The sequence below is a fragment of the Leptodactylus fuscus genome, chromosome 1 (genome assembly GCF_031893055.1).
Source record: "Leptodactylus fuscus isolate aLepFus1 chromosome 1, aLepFus1.hap2, whole genome shotgun sequence".
NCBI classification, from domain to species: domain Eukaryota; kingdom Metazoa; phylum Chordata; class Amphibia; order Anura; family Leptodactylidae; genus Leptodactylus; species Leptodactylus fuscus.
Window position 1 is genome coordinate 135,801,116 of NC_134265.1, and position 19,455 is coordinate 135,820,570.

Genomic DNA, 19,455 nt, shown 5'->3' on the forward strand with positions numbered 1-19,455 from the left:
TGGAGCATTTATTTCAGGGAAAATGAACATAACACACTGTAACAACACAATCTTATTATACAAATAGGATGGCAGAGGTTCAGAGATAACAGTCCTACACTGCAGGACCCTCAACAGCCGAAACCTATTAAGGAGTGCATAGGGGGCCTACTGATCCTTCAGCAACCCCCTCTAAGTGCAAGGACCAAATGTAGCACTGAGCCTCCTTGGATCTTATAGTCTGAAGCAGTCTTCTCATCATTCCTATTAAAAATAAAAAAAGAAAGTAAAGTCAGAGACATTTTGTTATTTTATAGCAGGAGTAAACCTATTTTTCTAATGCAAGATTTTAAGAAAAGACACCTAATTTTTTTTATTCACAGTTATGAAAAAAAACAGTACATCCTCTTTGAACTCTATGGTTTGATTTATCACAACATAAATCTGGGTCTTATGAGGTTTGAAAATTAGGTACATAAAACCTCAGAAGAGCAACGTTATGACAAATTGTAGTACAATAATCAGCTTTTTTTTAATTAAGTCACAAACGGTACATTCCAATAACATTACATTTCTGTCTATATACCAGACCTTTAGGGAATAGGGAATATAATGATAGGGAATATGGTCCAGCTGTGATCTAGTGTACAAAATAATTTTTGTAATTCTTGCCAACATGTGACAAGTCTTCATAAAGGTAGTTACATAAAAAATACAGAATAGTTTATCCATTGTTGAAGGCGTCATGTTGGTGGTCAGCAACTCTGTGGAGCCCTCACTGTGTCACACTAACTCCATTAGTGTGACACATCCCTCCAATGTCCCCATGTCTGTCTGGCAATCATTTACACCAATAGTGTAGATATGTCTTAAGATGCTTTGTTATTCCCGTCACTACATATGGATAACTCCAATATCGCTTATACCCATGACACACCCTGGTGTATATCAGATGACGGCATAGTTAATGCCCTAATAACATGAATATTGTAACCCATGATATGTACCACCAGCAAGTTGCCAGGACTGCAACCTAACTGTTAGCAAAAATGCAAACGTGCTGTATTTCTGTGTAACTGCATTTATGATTATTAGTTGGGAATGCCATTATACGGTTTGCACTCTTACGCTGGAGCCCCACGTAGCGTAAAAACTGAGATTTGGCCATGACGTTTTACATTAACTACAGTGGATGGGATTCTGGCTAATCCCATCCATAGATCGCAGAAAATAATTAGCAGCAAAAATACTGCGATATGAAAAACGCTTATGTTTTTGCAAATTGCAGCATGCAATTATACCTACAGGAACACTGGTGGCTTTCCCATAGGAATAATGGAAGTAGAAGGTCCACAAAGGAAAACTCTGCAGACTTTCTGTGAAAAGTTCTGTGGAAAAAAATGGCAATGCATTTTTACACTGGTTTTTCCAGCAACGCATTTTGGCTACATCTTGCTACGTGCGGCCTTAGCCTAAAATGGATTTTCTCTGTGAAATGGTGGAACAAAGTCACTGCAGCTTAGTGAATTGCAGCTGATCAGCAGTAACCTGGTCTGGCCACTACAAAGAGTACATGTCTGTCTTCTTCCTGTTCTATTCTCTATGTATCAGCTGCTGAGAACAGGGGTGCTAAGAGTCAGAACCCATAGATATTAGGGATTCATCCTTAAAATCGGTTATCAATATTTTCAGTCTGGAAAACTCTTTAAAGGAAATCTGTCAGAGAGAAATGGTTACAATCCTTCTAAGAGTAACTTGTAGAGGTGATTCTACAGTTTCTAAATATGCCTATTTTACTGAACTATGAAGCCGCATTTTCATTTAAATTGCTGTTTTAGTCATCTGGAAAATAAGGAAAAAAAAAATTTGGGGTGTGTATCTTAGATTGTCTCAATTCTAGATTCATAGACAAAGCACTTTCCCCCTCTTTTGCATATACATAAAACAGCAATTACATGACAACAGGGCTCCAAAGCTGGAACAAATAATGTTTTAGGTCTTATTAACATTTTTGGGGACAATATGAAGGAGTCATGGATACCATGTTTCATGGCAGCCATGCTAATTACTCAAAGGGGTTATCCGGTTTCTAACATTGATGTCCTTCCCTTAGGATAGGCCACCAATATTAGATCTGGAGGGAAAAAGGGGGACCAACACCTGGGACCCCAGTAGGTCACCAGTATGGAGACAGCAAGATTCATGGTATTGTTCACATACCAGAAGCCTGCTGCTCACTCATGGTAAAACTGTAGCGGTGAGTGAAGGTACTGCCGCGCTGTGGATTGAAATCTATGCAGCAGCCCTGCAATACCCACACTCGCAGCTACAGTTTGTATGGTGAGTGAGCAGAGTGTACTGGTGATCTGTGGAGGTTCCGGGTGTTGCATACCGCAAATCTAATATCGATGGCCTGTCCTAAGACTAGGCCATCAGGGTTAGAAACCGGATAACCCATTTAAGCCTCCATAGAAGTAAATAGACGGAAGCATTACCACACAGCCACTATGGAACAGTGCATTATTTAAACAGTTAAAGAGGACCTTTCACCATATCTGGGCACAGGCAGTGTTATATACTGCCAGAAAGCTGACAGTGCGCTGAATTCAGCGCACTGTCGTCTTTCCCGATCTGTGCCCGGTGTAAAGCGCTATCGGTCCCGGTACCGTAGCGCTTTACGGTCAGAAGGGCGTTTCTGACCATTAGCCAGGAACGTCCTTCTGCCTCGCGGCGCCTATCGCGCTGTGCTGTGGAGCGGGCAGGGGGCGTTCCTCCCCGCTCCACAGCACAGCGCGATAGGCGCCGCGAGGCAGAAGGACGTCTCTGGCTAATGGTCAGAAACGCCCTTCTGACCATAGAAGAGCTACGGTACCGGGCTGTAAGCTCTTCACACCGGGCACAGATCGGGAAAGCCGACAGTGCGCTGAATTCAGCGCACTGTCAGCTTTCCAGCAGTATATAACACTGCATGTGCCCGGATATGGTGAAAGGTCCTCTTTAAGGAGTCATATGTAAAAGTTTGCACAAGTGCCAGGGCCTCTTCACACAAGTGATCAAAAGGGTTTATAGGTGATGGATTCCCACTGATATTTTATTGATGAAAAACAACTAAATGTCAGCTCAAATAATCTATGTGATCTTGCTCACATCAATTATTTCAATTAACTTGCATCCCAGGCCACCCAGTCTCACACGGCCATTAACTATGTCACTAATTGTACACTATGCCATCAGGACTGATAATACGTGAATAACCAATAGCAAAATTCAGTGGAATGAGATGTAAAAAAAAATAACTTGTCTTACAATAATCGTTCAATAATCGTGATTGAGGTAAAATGTTCAAATTAATAGTGATCTTGAATTATGTCATAATCTCCATGTCCATACCCTATACAAGAACTGTCAGTTCTGATTATTGCAATGATTCAGGTGGCAGCTTTTGTTTAATCAACAAAAGTTCAAAATTAATGGGTTTGTCCAGGATTTTTTTTTTTTTTTTTAAATTAGGCCAGGGGAGGTGAAAAAAAAAAATCCAACAAAACCCCCTCTGCACATTCACCTGTCCCCGATGCCTCCCTGTGTGGTTCTGTCCTCCCACTCCAATGTTTTCTTCCGGCACAAGTCCTCGCCACACGTGACTACTGAGGTCAATCAGTTGCATAGGGAAAGGGAACCGGGACATCACAGGCGGCAAGGACTTCCACCACAAGAAGGTTGTTTACCACGGAAGTGCTAATAAAGGAATGCATTTTTGTGGCTCCTAATATGGAGAATGGTTCACATCACTGATACAATGAATATGTACCCAAATTGTAACCTATTGTGAAGCACACCTACTCACATTTGTTTTCCACTATAGATGAGTCTCTGCTGTTGTGGAGGAATTCCCTCCTTTTCTTCTACTCTTTCTTTAATCCTTTCCACCTGCAGAGCAAATACAATTTAATGAAAATTGGTGCGTAGTTAGAACCCTGTACAGCAAACAGTATAGCAGTAATGAAGAAACAAAGTAAACAAAAATCAACATGCAATAAACAAGACAAAAAAAGGCATTACAGGGTGTGATAAGTTTGTATATATATCCCATTGAATGCAGTTATGAATGTTGTTCATTGTAGTCAGAGTAAGTCTTCTATCTATGTTAACTCAATCCACAGATCCCAGAATGCAGGTAATTAGTTACGACCAGGATGTTAGTTCAATTAAAAAAAAATTGTGCCAGGCCAAAACTCAAGATATTGAACAAAAGAGGCTATGACTTCAAAGGCACATAACTCATATTTTATAAACATATATTATAACCATCTGTGTACAGGAATATGCCTGGGATCACAGATGCTCCTGTATTAGACTGTTAACATTAAATAACCACACCAATTTACATATATGGAATTTTGCTTTCAGCTTCATTTTTTGTATTATATTTGGACTTATAACAACATTTTGCATCACTTGCAGAGTACCTCAGAGTTATAGCATCCATACAAAATTGGCCATAGACAGGACCCTATTTGTAGATGCTACCAAGCTTTTAGTCTGTCCAACTTCCGGCCAATGTCACACAGCCAAGTCTGTTTGTTTATTTAGCTCCTATGTATGTCTATTTGTTACTTTTGCAACCTTAAAGGGGTTGGCCACTTTCAAACCAATATTGAGAAACAAATGTTATTGTTTTTAAAATAAAAAGATATACAATTTTCCAATATACTTTCTGTATCAATTCTTCAGTTTTCTAGATCTCGGCTTGCTGTCATTCATTCTGTTATTCTAGTGGATAAAACTCTGACCATGGTCATGTGATTTACAGTCCATGGTCATGTGATGAGCACACAGGTGCACAGCTGATTACCAGGCAGCTGTCTGATTACTGTGTTGTGACTATAACGAGCGGCACCTGTGTGCTCATCACATGACCATGGACCGTAAATCACATGACCATGGTCAGAGTTTTATCCACTAGAAGTAACAGAATGAGCAACAGTAAGCCAAAATCTAGAAAACTGAGGAATTTATACAGAAAGTGTATTGGAAAATTGTACAACTTTTTATTAAACAAATGATAACATTTGTCTATCAATATTGGTCTGAAAGTGGCCAACCCCTTTAAGCAAAGGACTTTTTGTGTATATTAAATCTTTATGGCTTCATGGACACTTACATCTGAGGGGACATCCAATGGTCTGCTACATTCTGATGAGAAAATAGCAGGTCCTGTCTTCCATTTCATCAGAGTGGATCAGAAGCCCCTCATAGCGGTAAGTGCATAACAGAATATACTCCGATGTCATTCAAAGTGTCATCAGACTGCACTGTCTTAGATTGACCTTGGCTCTAAAACATCCCCACAATCCTGAACTACAGGAGTGTACTGTGCATGCCTAGAATCACAGCGCAGCGCTCCATGACGTAACTGATGGCTCGACAGGCATTATTTTGGATGGCACAGCTGTGCTCAGGCAATGAAGTCAACACCCCCTGTGCTTCTTAAGGCTCTTTTGCATACCCATAAAAAACAGATTTATGATCATCCTGGAACGCTAATCTAAAAATCAAAGGTATGCTTGGAGTTGTCTTTGCAGCAGGTACATTAGTGTAACAGTAGTTTATCTTGGCCTGTGTAGGTGATAGACTCCATTTAATATGTGATTGGTGATGTGCCAACACCCTGGAACCCCACAGATCAGCTGGCTGAAGTAGCGGCAGCATCCAGGTGAGCACTGTGGCCTTTTCACTAAATACGAAGCACAGAACTGTATATTGTGTAAGGGCTGTGCTTGGTTTTGCAGTTCAGTCCCATTCAAATAAAAAGGACTGAGATGCTATAGTACCATGTAACTCATGAACATTACATAATTGGCACAGGGAAGAGGATGCCATGCTCATGAATATCACAGACTCTTCAAATAGCTGACCAACGAGGGCCCTTAGCTATTAGGCACCATACAGTAAATCATGCGATGCTTTATCTGTTGTAACACAGCTCTCATTTTGCCAAGAAATTGTGGTTGGGCTAGGACTGAGCAATTAATTGAAGAGTAAGCGAAAGAGACTTTGTGCACACTGGTTATTGCATTATTTGCGAGCCTTTGAAGAGGCCCCAGAGTATAAGAGCAGCTTCAGTTTGGATATGTTGGGTCCAAAAGAAACCACCTCACAAGGTTCTCCCAACACATACTTGGAAACAGGCGTGTTAAGGGATATGTACTAAATAATTGCCATTAGTCGTAACTGAGGTAAAATGCCCGAATAATCATGATTTTGATTTACATCATAATCACCCAGCCCTAGGTAGGCCTGTCTGCCAAGTTGCTGCTTATGTTACTACTAGGTTCTATGATCGAGCATTGACAAGCACTGCAGAGAAATAAATAGTGACATTCAAGTTAAAGCAAACTATGTTTCTGAAATAAGGCTGGGTACAATACCTTGTCAGTGGGTTCAATATCTATTTCTATCTCCTTCCCGGTCAGCGTCTAGAATGACAAAACAAATCATTATACTCATGGCCATAAAGCAATCAGACTTGAAAGAATTAAGTAATTAAAACCATTTATTTATATTGGAAATTAAACTAATTTTCCCCAAACTGAATTGATATTGATGACCTGGGGCTCAGTGTTCGCACCTGTAATGGGGGGGGGGGTGATTTTTTTTTTTCTCCCTCTATTTATTTCTTTTTGCTGTGCTAAGAGAGGATCTCCCAGATGTGTAAGTCATCGGGTAGTCCAGAAGCAGTTAAAGGGGTTCTCCAGGCTAAAAATATTTATTACTTATCTCAAGTCATCCATTCAAATTGGTGGGGGTCTACCAACCAGAACTACTGTCGATTTGCTGTCTTCAGCATGTTTCGGTTACTCTACTCTGGTGGCATTTCTCAGGTCTTTTCTGAGTCCCACTGAAGCTAATTGTCCTGCAATGTCACTACCTGTGACAATCACATGTCCTCTTCCTGAGGCCGCTTCTCCAATCAGTGGAACTCTGGAAGAGACCCAGGAGACCCCACCAAAGCAGAAGAACCGGGACGCATGGGCGACACCGCAGCAATGGGGACTGGTGAGTATGCGTTTTCTTTTTTCACTACCTCCCCCCTCCAAGTGATTTAAACATTAAAAGGGTTGTCATTTTTGCCTGGACAACCCCTTTAATTCTCATTCAAGTGAATGAGAGATGATCTGTAATCCCCTGGTCTGGTCAATACACATAAAACCCTTCTCATTGTATACCCAACAATCATTGTGTATAAAGCTGTTGTTATGTTATGTGACTGCAGGTTGCTGTAGGACCCATATCGTCTCTTCTAATAAGCTGTATTCCTCCTGTATATTTATATATATATGTGTATAACAAAAAAAAAAAAAAAACACTGAACACCGCTACATGTCCAGTCTTGAAACAAGGAAAATGTCCCAGTCATGAGGCGGTTGAGGATCGCTGTAGAAGTTGCCTCAGTAAAGACATAGCTGGATGCCAGCCTTCCTCCTAGTGGCTGATCACTGCGCAGTCCACCCTTCCTCCTAGGGGCCGGTGAGGAGGGGTCTCAGGCTTGACTCCAGGGATAATGTCCTAGCTGCATCATAGGCAGATGACTTACATAGAGAGACACCGAGCACTAGTCTATGACAGCAGTAATATCTGCCGCATCATGCAGCGCTCTCAGCCCCGCAGCACATGACGTTATTCCGTCCCCAACATGATCACCAAAGCCACAGACCAACCTTCACTTTGATCAGCATTCTGGCGGCTTCTGTCTACCTCTCACTGCTGCAGAGCCGGGCCTTTCGCTGCTCCTAATCACTTCCGGTGCCGGGAGTCAGGTGACAGGAAGCTACGAGTGACAGGACGCGTGACGTCATATCGTTGGTTACCGCTTCATAGGTGTATATAAAGTACTAGGTGTGTATAACGGTTCAGTCTTCAATTGATTCCGCTTGTCGCTGCTGGCGGTCACTTTACCGCCATGTTTTCTTGCCTGTCATTGCCGATATTCTCTCATTCATGGTTTTCCAGTGATCAAACTTCATGACATTCATTCGTCCTCTGATGTCTGACATGGCCTGTTCTTTTCTCTTTTCTTTCACCTTTGTCTTTGTATTGTATCCAATGTCCGTCTAGCTGAGAGCACAGTGTATCGTGTATCAGTGAGCTGTACCGCATAAAAGACACATTCCGAGAAACACCGTGTGTGTGTAAATATATGTGTGTGTGTATATATATGTATGTATGTGTATATATATATAATGACCTACTTAAAGGAATTTTCCAGGGAGTTAAGTTTACCCTAATTCGTCTGTCTTCACATTCTTCTTGATGGCCCTGGGGGTTGCTGCCTGGTGAATATTGTGAAGCCAGTGCCCATAGAACAGGTAAATTACCTATGAGATCAGGAGGGGAAGGGGCTAGTTCTGATCATATGACCCATGGATCCATCATTAAGAATCCACTAGATCGATATAACTCCCTGGACTACCCCTATAACATACTTCCCACCATCTGTTCATCACAGGTAATCCACTGCCTCTTCAGGTACTCGCCACATCAGTATACATGTAATGACATCAATATGGCCACACTCTGCTGTGATGGGGACAGCCTGCTCACATTAGGTGTCATCACACAGGAATGTAAGCAGATGCAATAAGGGCCCCTTCACACGGCGTAAGCGCGCCTCTAATTTAGACACGTATACACGTGTCCGAGCGTGTATGTGCCGATATACGCACGCTTCCCATTGAAATCAATGGGCTCTGTTTTGAAGCGCCGCTTTCGGATACGTGTCTAAATGAGCGGTGTGCTTACGCCGTGTGAAGGGGCCCAAAGTTGCAAATGTGGTGCGACGATGTCCACACTCAGCATAAAGCTGCAGTTTTTCCAACATGGAATTGCATTTACAGGAAATAAATGCAACTCCAAATAAATCTTATCCACAAAATCAGCAGCATAATGTCAATGATTTCTATTCATCTGCTGTGAGGTAAGAGTCAGCACCCTCATTGCTCCAAAGAGCTCATATTGACAAAAACATCAATATCTCCATGATAGATTAGAAACTACCATTTCATTCAGGTGACCTTAGCCTATCTCTTTGTGGGACTGATTTGACTTGCTGAGTTCTAACTCCCTTTAAGGAGGACCTTTCACATCCTAGTTGATTTTCGGTATTGTATACCATTAGAAAGCATGACAGTTTTTCAAGTATGTGCCCCGGTGCTGGAGATATCGTTGACGTTAATTTCAACACCGATATCTTCCCCCTGTCAGAAGAGCGGGACGTACAGGCTAACGTCATCGCTGGGCTGTGAGGCTCATTTCCCCGTCACAGTACTCTTCCATAGACTTGTACTGTCAGGATGGACATTCCTCCCAGCCCAGCAATGACACTAGGCTGTAAACCCACCTTTCTGAAAAGGGGGAAGATATCGGTGCGCTGAATTTAGTGCACTGTTGGCTTTCTAGCTGTATATAATACCGCAAATTGATGAGCACAAAATCATCAAATCAGTTGCTACCCTTTCTGCCCTACACCCTCTGGCAGGTCTTTCAGTATGGCAGTCTATCGGAAACAGAGTGAGTGTCATGACTGACGGGTCTCTGCTGTATTAACCAGCAGAGAACTGCCAGTAATGCCCGCGATCAGAGTTCTCTCTGATTACAAGTATTAAATACCTATAAGGCCACCGATACCCCCTTGTTCTGCCTCCACCTACCCTGTGGCACCTCCGCTCACCTTTTGTTGCCTGTTTGGCAGCTGCGGTCACTGTGAGTGGCGAGAACACCCTACAAGACCTTATGTTTCGGAGATGCTTTGACCCAGTCATCTAGCTATCACATTATTGTTCTTGTTAGTCAAGCCTATATTGTACATTCAGATTGGTTTGTTAGATTAAAAATGCATCAAAACTGTATTGGGAAAAAACTGCAAGTAGTTTTTATGTATTTTTGGTGCATTATGTGTTAAATTTTACAGGTGAATCATTTACTTAACATGCTTCAGTTGAGCAGCACATTTTTACTGTGCTTTAGTGTCATATGAAATATGAGAATCTCCTCTTTCATATGACACCAGAAGCAAGTTTCTACATTTTAGAGTGCTCAAAATCTAACCTTGAGGTTACTCTCCCCCACCCCCATGCATTACACACACAAACCTTTTTTTTTTTAACTGTAATTTTTATTGAATTTTTTATTTTTTTTTTAAATACTGTATACAGAACATCAAAGCATACAGAGCACACACAAACCTTTACACTGTGAGAAACAAGGTCCAGCTCTCAATAGAGAAACAAGTGAAAGAAAAAAAAGAAATGCAGGATTTCACAGAAAATAGGAACATTATTTTAATAAAGTACATTACAAAATGTATTGATGTCACAAATGTTGCCAGAAAATCAAAAGTTGTTCCAAAGTTTAGTTGCGCTTTAAACTTTGATAATCTGTTCAGTTAGGATTCCTGTTCTTTTGTATATTTTTATTTTATGACCCCATCCCCCCACATCCCTATTTAGTCTTTCTAATGCTAAGTTCATGCCAGCGCTCAGGTTTCCGTTCTTCGGGTCCACTTGGGGACCCCCAAAAAACAGAAACCCGATATGTTTAAAAAGTGGTTACTCACAGAAGCCCACAAACCCCATAGACTATAATGTGGTCAGCCGGGTTTCCAACCCTATAAACACAGAGAGACTTTTCTCTCTGCATTTTTCAAGCAGAATAGTGGGCGGAGTCCCCGAACAGAAATCGATCCCAGATGTGAACCTAGTCTAACCTGTGCTCTACATGATTATCATGAGCTTGTCTCCTTTTACTGCCTATTATTTTACAAACATCTGTCTTCTTTGCTTCCTCAGGGTATACATTTCTGTACTCAGGTAATCATGCCACGAATAGACAATGATATCAAACTGGATTTTAAGGATGTTTTGCTAAGGCCAAAAAGAAGTACTTTGAAGTCTCGCAGTGAGGTGAGAATTTGATATTCATTTCATCTTCATATTCTTGCAGACCTTGTGCTATAATTTCCCCAAATAGTCATATATATAAGTGTTCTATTACATGTAGCTGTGATTAAGAAAATGGGTTGTTTAAAGTTCTAACAAAACACTGAATTATGGGTAAAATATTACTTACCATAAACATTCTGTTCCATGTGTAACCAAAGCCTTAATAATGTTACATCCTAGTCAGATACATTTCTTAGCTGATGTCCTAATCAGTCTAGGGATCCACAGCAATTTTGGACGTGTCCAAATGTGACTTGGTGATCCTGCGATTACTTCATCACGTCGCTAATGTGGTGAATAGACTCACATTTTGACCCCTAGTGTGCCGTGACCACAGTTGAATGGCTGTGCTTGTTATTTCTTCTCAGCCTCATTCACATTAATGGGACTGAGTTTCCATGTGACTGATGGACCTGATGTCACATGACCTGTTTGCAGCTCAGTCCCATTCAAGGTACTCTGCTATATGAAACACAATTGTTTTTTTTAAAGTGATTTTAATTAAAGAATTTTACTAAAGGATAGGTCATTTTGTATTTTACTATATAGAACTGTAAGTTGAGTGAAAAGTGAGTTCCCAGCATGAATGAGATAGCTTAATGCCAATGTCTGGAGTCCCTGAGGATTCCACGATGCATTCTTCTCCTATCTCAGACTCTAGTTTTGAGTCTGAGCAACAGACTTTGTGACCTTATAAGTGCAATATGCTGCAGGCTCTTCTCGCCTGTCAGTTGCCAGTAATCTGTTTCACCTTTACCTTAGTGCAGAACAAACTGTGCTTGTGAAATGGACCAAGACAATAGCTAAATAAGATGAACACAATGGGGCAATTTATTATTCTTGTGGGGTTTTTTTTGCTCCACTCTACCTGTGTGTGCTTTTTTTTCTGAGGTGCATTTACATGTGCCTAATTTACTGAAAAGGAACAAGTATGCGTAATAAATCTTCAGCTAATTCACCTCAATTGTGATCCCACTGCTGTCAGGTATTGTTTTTACATTACTACAGATAAATCACATCTACTTTTCCTACCAAAAAAAAAAAAAAAGCAATGCAACAAGCAATGTTTTATTTTGCATACGTAGCATAACTTGAAAAAAAGGGAATTAGAAGGAAATAGGCACAAGAGACTTGATAAATGTCCCCTAGTGTCTGATCAAGTCCATGTTCAAAGTCGCAATACTCCCCAACATCTGTTACAACTGGCTATACACAAGATAAAAGTCATCCAGATTTTTGCCATTTTGATGGACCATTTAAAAATAAACTTCTGTCTGCCAATAGTGCGATTAACCTGGTTGAAAAACTACATGTGTATGACATGATCATCTGTGTTTGTATGGTGAAATGTCACTTTGCACAAGGTCCATGGAGCAGCGTGTTTCAACTAACTTCCTTATCACCGAGTTTAGTCTCTTATGTTGCTGGTGGAAATGTTCATATGATCATCTCCATCATCTATTGTGTGTGTGACCCAGCTTTAAAATTCCATTTTAGGAAGCGGACATAACATGTTCGTTAAAGGGATTCTATAATTAGAATCTTTTTTTCAGGCCTACCACATCAGAATAGCCTTAAGAAAGGCTATTCGGGGGCGTGGCTAGCCGCGTATGAGAGCGGACGCATCTCCCGAAGCTCTCTGTGTTCTCGCTCTCCATCCTGAGTTTACCGGAGCCATCCTGCTGCACATAGCCTGGGCTGCCCTGAGGCTCTCCCCCAAGCCTCCGTCTGCCGTATCTGGGCGCCGTCTGTCAGGTATTGCGTGGTCCCGGGCGGTTGAAAACACTGCGGCCTGCTGCACTGCCCGAGTCCGGCCGCCATCTTGGCCTCGCGGCCTACCCGGCTCCTTTAACCCTGCGCTGTGGCCTGATTGCAGCGACTTACCTGCCGGACCGTCCGGTCCCTCTTCATCCCGGTGGAGATCCTCTGGTGCCTCCTGGTGTCCTCCGCCTGCCGGTCTCCTCGTCTGCAGTGCTGCCTCCTCTTCATACCGCTGCGGCCGCCATCTTGGATTTGCGGCCTACATCCCGGCTGGCTTCCCTGTGGGTGGCTGCCTCCAGTTGATCCTGCCTGCTGCTCTGCGGTGACTCCTGGCTCGGCGAGGTCCTCTGGTGTCCCTCCTCTGGTCCTCCTGCAGCGTCTGTGGGGGTATGCAGCTTGCAGCTCCCTGAAGGCTTCACTGTGTTAGGCCCTTGCTCTACCTGCTGCCTGGCCTCCCTGCATTGCCTGAAGTGGAGACACCTCACCCCCCCCCCCCCCCCCCCTGCTGTTTTGGCTCCCATCCTGACACTTTCTACTGGGACATTCTGCTAACCCTGTGAGTACTCCCTGCTGTTTTTTTTTACTTTCTTACACTCTTCAGAGGCCTTTCTAGCAGGGAATTTATTTTTTGTTGCTGTGGACTGCAGTGGTGTGAAGGAAGTGCTGAGCCCCTACTCCACCATCAGGGGGGGCTCCTCACCTTCCTCCACTTGCTGTGTGTTATATGCTCTGCAGTATATCCCCACGGAACTAGCACTTCTCCCACTGCTCTATTGGCACCTCACGGGTACCGGGTTTGATTATGGAACTGTGTGACCGCCTCATGTAAGGCCTGGTGATACTGCGAGTGTACCTTCATTACCTTCTATGGTCGCTTCTCATTGTGATATGTCCAGAAGACGTCCTAACACCTCTACTGCTCCTTCCCGCACGCCGGGCCGCTCTCTTACTCACTCACCGTCAATCTCTACCTTCCTGTCCCGATCTGGAACCTCGGCTACTGGGTCTGGCACTGATGACATGGCTCCTCCATCTTCTCCGCTTCGTCAATCGCAGTCACCTCCTTCAATGTCTGCCACCCCCCCTGGACATGACATGCAATCCTTGGATTCAGCCTCCCTGCCCTGCTCGGCAGCCCATATTGCCTCTGCGGACTTTCAGCTACTTCGGGACCTTATTCAAGCTCTGCCCACTAAACAGGACCTGGATGCTGTAGTTTCCCGAATGGAACAATCCCAGGCACAGGCCCTCAGTGCGATCCAGTCTGATGTGTCTCAACTTACTACTAGGGCTGACGCTACTGATCAAACACTGTCCTCCTTGGAACAACGCCTGTCTGCGGTGGAGAGCAATCAAACCTACTCTGAGGCCCGCCTTCAACAAATTGCTTTGCTCCTGGATGACCAGGAGAACCGGGGTCGCAGAAATAATATTCGATTACGAGGAGTGCCAGAAAAAGGCCCTCAGGATGATCTGATCAGCCGTATTAATACCATTTTCAATATGGCGACTCAACGCCCGCTGGATGCTACCTTCATGATGGACCGTGTGCATAGAGTCCAACGTTCTGGCCCGCTTGACCCTGCTAATCCTAGAGATGTTCTGTGTAGACTACATTACTTCACGGACAAGGAACACATCCTGAGGTGTGCCTGGGATATGGGATCGGTGCCTTTTGAGAATGCCTCTGTCAAGCTCTACCCAGACGTCTCATCCCGCACATTGGCTATGCGCCGTGCCCTTCAGCCGGTGTTGACTCTGATTAAGGACTGTGGAGGTTCCTATAGGTGGGGTCATCCCTTCCATTTGATTGTTCGTGTTGGCTCGTCTTCGATTGTTGTCCGTTCCCCGGCGGACTTGCCTGATTTGTTTGCCTCCCTGGATGTGCGCCCTGTCTCAGTCCCGAACTGGCTTGCTCTGGATTCCTCCCGCCCTACTATATCCAGGCGCGGCCGCGGTTCCAGGCGTTCTTCTTCGGCTGCTTCTAGAGAGAGACCTCGGCGAAACTCAACTCCACGACGTCTTCCAATACCGGATCCGCCTGGGTCTCCGCTCCGTCAACCAGATCTCTCAGCTCAGCTTCCCATTGAAGCATGATCCCTCATGCCACCGGTCTTTGATCTGCCCACAGGACAGTGTTGATATCCTTTTATGTTGAGTGGTCTTGGACTTGTTTCGCGGTTGGTGGACATTTTCACTATGTTTATTTTATTTTGTTCTGTGACTACTCTGTTCCTCTTGATCCTGTGCCTGCTGGGCTTTATAGATGGCCCTTGTTGATATTGCTGTGTTTTTATACAATATTGTTATTTGGACCTTAGATTCACTTTGTAGCCCTGTGCATCCTATCCCTATACATTTTGTTGGGGGTAGGGGCATAGGGTTTTCCTTACCAGGTACACTCGTGGTGCTTGCGGGCCCACTTCTCCCCCCCATCTTTTCTTACTCCCTCAATCCTTCCTGTCTGTTGTTGTGCCCCTGGCCCATTTGTCTAGGGGTAGTTAGATTTGTTCTACTCTTGGTTCTTTTTCCTTCTCCTTTCTTCCCCCCCCCCCCTCTTTCTTTACTGCTCTCCTTCCTCTACCCTGTTACTTTCCTCTCTTTTTTCTTTCCCTCTCCCTTTACCCTCTTCAATTCTTCGCCCTCTCCCCTCCCTCCCCCCCCCCCTTTTTTTTTTTTTCCCTCTGCTCCTAGGGTGTGAGCTGGGAAAGCCCGTCTCCCTCCATGCCTCCGCTTGATCGCCTTTCCTCCATCACCGTTGGCTCCCTCAATGTGAGAGGCCTTCATAGTCCAGAGAAGCGCGCCGTACTCTTCAATCTGCTCAAAGGTAAGCGCCTTCATGTTGTATTTTTGCAGGAAACTCACCATTGCTCTACCAAGCCATACAAGTTGACTAATGCTTGGTTTCCTCATGCATATCATAGCTCTTCTCCTGATCCGAAATCCAGAGGGACTAGTATCTTGATTTCTCGCTCCCTGCCTTGGGAACATTTGGAGACTCGCACTGATTCTGAGGGGAGACTTGTTATGGTAAAGGGTCGTATCTCCTCTCAACTTTTTACTTTTGTTTCTTTGTATTTACCTAACTCGGGACAGGGTCGTGCCCTTAGTTCTTACTTAGGGCTGTTGGACGGCTTTGTGGAGGGCTTCCTGGTGGCGGGGCGTGATCTTAATCTGGTCCTGGACCCTTCATTGGACTCTTCTGCTGGCGTCTCTTCTCACCCTTACTCACTCATCAGGAGGGTTAAGAGGGACCTTCATTCCCACCAGCTTGTGGACTCCTGGAGGTTACTCCACCCATTGGATAGGGATTACTCCTATTACTCTCCGGTCCATCACCGATACTCTCGTATTGACTACCTCTTTATCCGTCACCAACATCTCCATTCTTTGTTGGCTGCGGAAGTCGACAACATTACTTTCTCCGACCATGCTTTAGTTACTTTGTCTGTTTCCTTGTCCTCTCCTATTCCTTTCCAGCGTCAGTGGAAGCTTAACGCATCACTTCTTGATGATGTATCCATCCTGGATGACATTAAGACCCGTTTGGGGGAATACTTTGAGAGGGAGGAATTGTCGGGGATTGCTCCTCCTATGGTGTGGGAGGCTCACAAATGTTTTATCCGGGGTATTCTGTTGCAACATGGTTCCCGCTTAAACAAGGAACGCCGGGCTTGTATTGAATCTCTGCTGCAGCGGATCCGCTCGTTGGAACTCCTTCATAAGCGCCAAATCACTCCTGATGTTTATTCCCAGCTTGCCAGCGCCCGAGAAGAATTGCGTACGCTCGTCACTGATAGGGTGAAGGGTACTCTAGCTAAATGCAGACGTCATTTTTATGAGTTTGGAAATAAGAGCGGGCGTTCCCTAGCTAGGGCCCTTCGGGTTCAGCAGTCCTCCACCTACGTTCCATGCATCGGTTCCGCCCAGGGTACTCGATTACACATGCCCCTTGATATTGCGGCTGCCTTTCGGGACTACTATGCCTCTTTGTATTCTGTAGACTCTGGCCCTTCTCCTCTCCCTGACACGGAGTTCCGAGATCGCATTCGTTCTTATCTCTCCTCCTCCGGTCTCCCGTCGTTGTCTTTGGAGGACTTGACAGCCTTGGAATCTCCTATTGTTGAAGAGGAAATTTCTTTAGCTATCTCCAGTATGGCAACGGGTAAGGCCCCAGGTCCAGATGGCCTTACCTTGGCATACTATAAGAAACTTGGCCCTGAACTCCGCCCCAGACTGTTGAAAGTTTTCAATTCTCTTACCGATTGTTCAGCCCTTTGTCGTGACTCCCTGCGTGCTCACATAGCAGTTATCCCCAAACCGGGAAAAGACCCTCTTCTGTGCTCTAACTACCGCCCCATTTCGCTAATCAATGTTGACCTAAAAATTTTAGCCAAGATCCTGGCGACCCGTTTATCGCCCTTGCTAGGAAATATTATTCACCCGGATCAAGCTGGATTTTTACCCGGCCGTGAGGCTCGAGATAATACTACCAAAGCTATCAACCTCATGTATGGGGCTAAACGATCGGGCTCTCCTCTCATGCTTCTTTCAACTGACGCCGAGAAAGCCTTCGACAGGGTCAACTGGCGGTTCATGGAAGAGACCTTGTTACATATTGGTCTTGGACACCGCATGATGAGTTGGATCATGGCTCTATACTCTCTCCCTACAGCGATGGTCAGGGTGAACGGTTTACTGTCCCAGTCCTTCCCTATCCGAAATGGCACTAGGCAAGGTTGCCCCCTTTCGCCTCTCATCTTCGTCTTGACTCTTGAACCCTTCCTCCGCCAGGTTCGAGCCGATCCGAACATCTCAGGTGCTGCTCATTCTTCCCGTTTATATAAAGTGGCGGCGTATGCAGATGACTTGCTATTTTTTCTCTCCTCCCCGCATGTCTCTCTTCCGGCTCTGATGCTCGCCTTTCAGGCTTACTCGACCCTTTCAAACTTTAAAATCAACTTTTCGAAGTCGGAAGCCCTTAATGTGACCCTTTCTTCCTCAGCGGCCACCTCATTGAGTCAATCTTTCCCTTTTCATTGGGCCCCCACTTCTCTCAAGTATTTGGGGGTTTATCTTACTCCGGATCCGAAAGATCTCTTTCGTTGCAACTTCCCCCCACTTCTGGCGTCTATCAGGGCTGATTGTACTCGATGGTCCACTGGAGCCTCTACCTGGTTCGGGAGATGCGCCTTTTTTAAAATGAACATTCTCCCTTGTCTTCTCTACTTGATGCAGACGCTTCCCATTCACATTCCTCTGTCTTTTCTTAGATCCCTCACTTCCATCCAACTGAAGTTCATCTGGTCGGGCAGACCCGCCCGAGTGAGTAAGGCTTTTCTCTTTCGTCCCAAGAGATGTGGTGGTTTATCGCTTCCGGACCTGAAGTCCTATTATTTGGCTACCCACCTGACTCGTGTCGTGGACTGGTGTAGGCATGCTGTTTCTAAACCTTGGGTCTACATCGAACAGGCATTCTCTCCTATCCCTTTGCAGGTTGCCCCATGGTTGGACTCCTCCTCATTGTCATCTCTCTTTTCTCACCCTACCCTTGGTCCCACGCTTCGGATTTGCTCCAGGGGCCTTGTTCGCTCCACTCTCCTCCCTAAGGATTCCGCTTTTTTCCCAGTGCTGGGCAATCCTGCCTTTCCACCTGGAATGTTTGATCGAGTTTTCCGTAATTGACGCCGTCATGGGATTTTTCGTGCCTGTCACTTCCAGGACGCAGGGGGATGGAATACACTTCTGAACTCCCAGGCCCCTCCTGAGTTGCCCCCTTTGAATGCTTGGCGGGGGATGCAACTTCGTCACTTTTTGCATTCTCTCCCTGCTCCTACTGAGTTCCGTGTCGAACCTACCCCCTTGGAGAAGATTTGTGTTGGCGCTGGCCCCCTCCGCCACTCCCTCTCGCTCACTTACCAGATCCTGGTTGAACCTCCGGAGGACTTTGTTCCACCGTTCTTGCTGAAATGGGAATCTGACTTATCCCTTTCCCTCTCTCAGGAACAGCGTAGGCGTATTTTTTGCCTTTCTCATACTGCCTCCATCAGCTCTCGCCACCAGGAGGCCAGCTACAAAATCTTGTCCCGATGGTATAGGGTTCCTACGAGACTCCATGCTATGTTCCCTCAGGTCTCCCTATTATGTTGGCGCTGTGGCGACGAGGAAGGCACGTTGCTACACATTTTTTGGTCCTGTCCTGCCCTTTCGTCCTTCTGGGAGGGGGTCAAACGGATAACCCTCCAGCTTACTGAAACTTCTCACCATTTGGGCCCTGCCTTGTTCCTCCTTAATCATTGTGAGTCTTCTGTAAAGGTCTTTAAGCGTTCCCTGCTTAGATTCCTGATCCTCGCTGCCCGGGCTTGTATCCCCCTTTTTTGGAAACGAGTGGATCCTCCTCCTCTCTCCCTCTGGATTTCGAAGGTCAACGAGATAATGCACATGGAAAATCTCACGTCTTTCCTGCATGGTACGACTGAGGCGTACATCAAAACCTGGTTCTACTGGTTCAGGTTTCAACAGTCTGCAGAGTACCGGACGCTCCTGGGCTCTGACCCCTCCTCTGATTGATACTCTTGTTGTTCATTTCAAGTATTTGACCGGTGGTTGCTCCCGAGCCCTTCCTAACTGGCTGTGGTATGGTTGACCTGACGAGCGCTCTCGCTGGTTTCCTGACTGCTCACACTCACCCCTACCTACCCTTTCACCCTCTATGTTT

General features: G+C 44.9%; 2 protein-coding genes across 3 annotated transcripts in view; one reads left to right on the plus strand and one right to left on the minus strand.

Annotated features, from left to right (window-relative positions):
- On the minus strand, positions 1–7,789 carry NEDD8 (NEDD8 ubiquitin like modifier). The gene is made up of 4 exons (XM_075276710.1): positions 7,698–7,789; positions 6,408–6,455; positions 3,824–3,906; positions 1–243 (listed from the first exon to the last, which is right to left on the minus strand). The coding sequence occupies exons 1-4, from the start codon at positions 7,713–7,715 to the stop codon at positions 159–161; spliced, it is 234 nt and encodes a 77-aa protein (XP_075132811.1). The 5' UTR covers positions 7,716–7,789; the 3' UTR covers positions 1–158.
- The window catches only part of GMPR2 (guanosine monophosphate reductase 2), a 20,566-nt gene continuing 8,885 nt past the window's right edge, over positions 7,775–19,455 (plus strand). Inside the window, exons 1-2 of one of the 2 annotated variants that reach the window (XM_075276708.1) lie at positions 7,775–7,875; positions 10,824–10,937. In XM_075276708.1, coding sequence (XP_075132809.1) covers positions 10,851–10,937 — 87 coding nt within the window. In that variant the 5' untranslated portion in view covers positions 7,775–7,875; positions 10,824–10,850. The remainder of the gene's footprint in view (positions 7,876–10,823; positions 10,938–19,455) is intronic. The other variant, XM_075276709.1, reaches the window with a different exon arrangement.

Coding starts and splice junctions, on each gene's coding strand:
- NEDD8 (XM_075276710.1), bottom strand. Junction 3,907..6,407: donor ATATTGAACCCACTGACAAG/GTATTGTACCCA, acceptor TTTGCTCTGCAG/GTGGAAAGGATTAAAGAAAG. Junction 244..3,823: donor ATCTATAGTGGAAAACAAAT/GTGAGTAGGTGT, acceptor TATTTTTAATAG/GAATGATGAGAAGACTGCTT.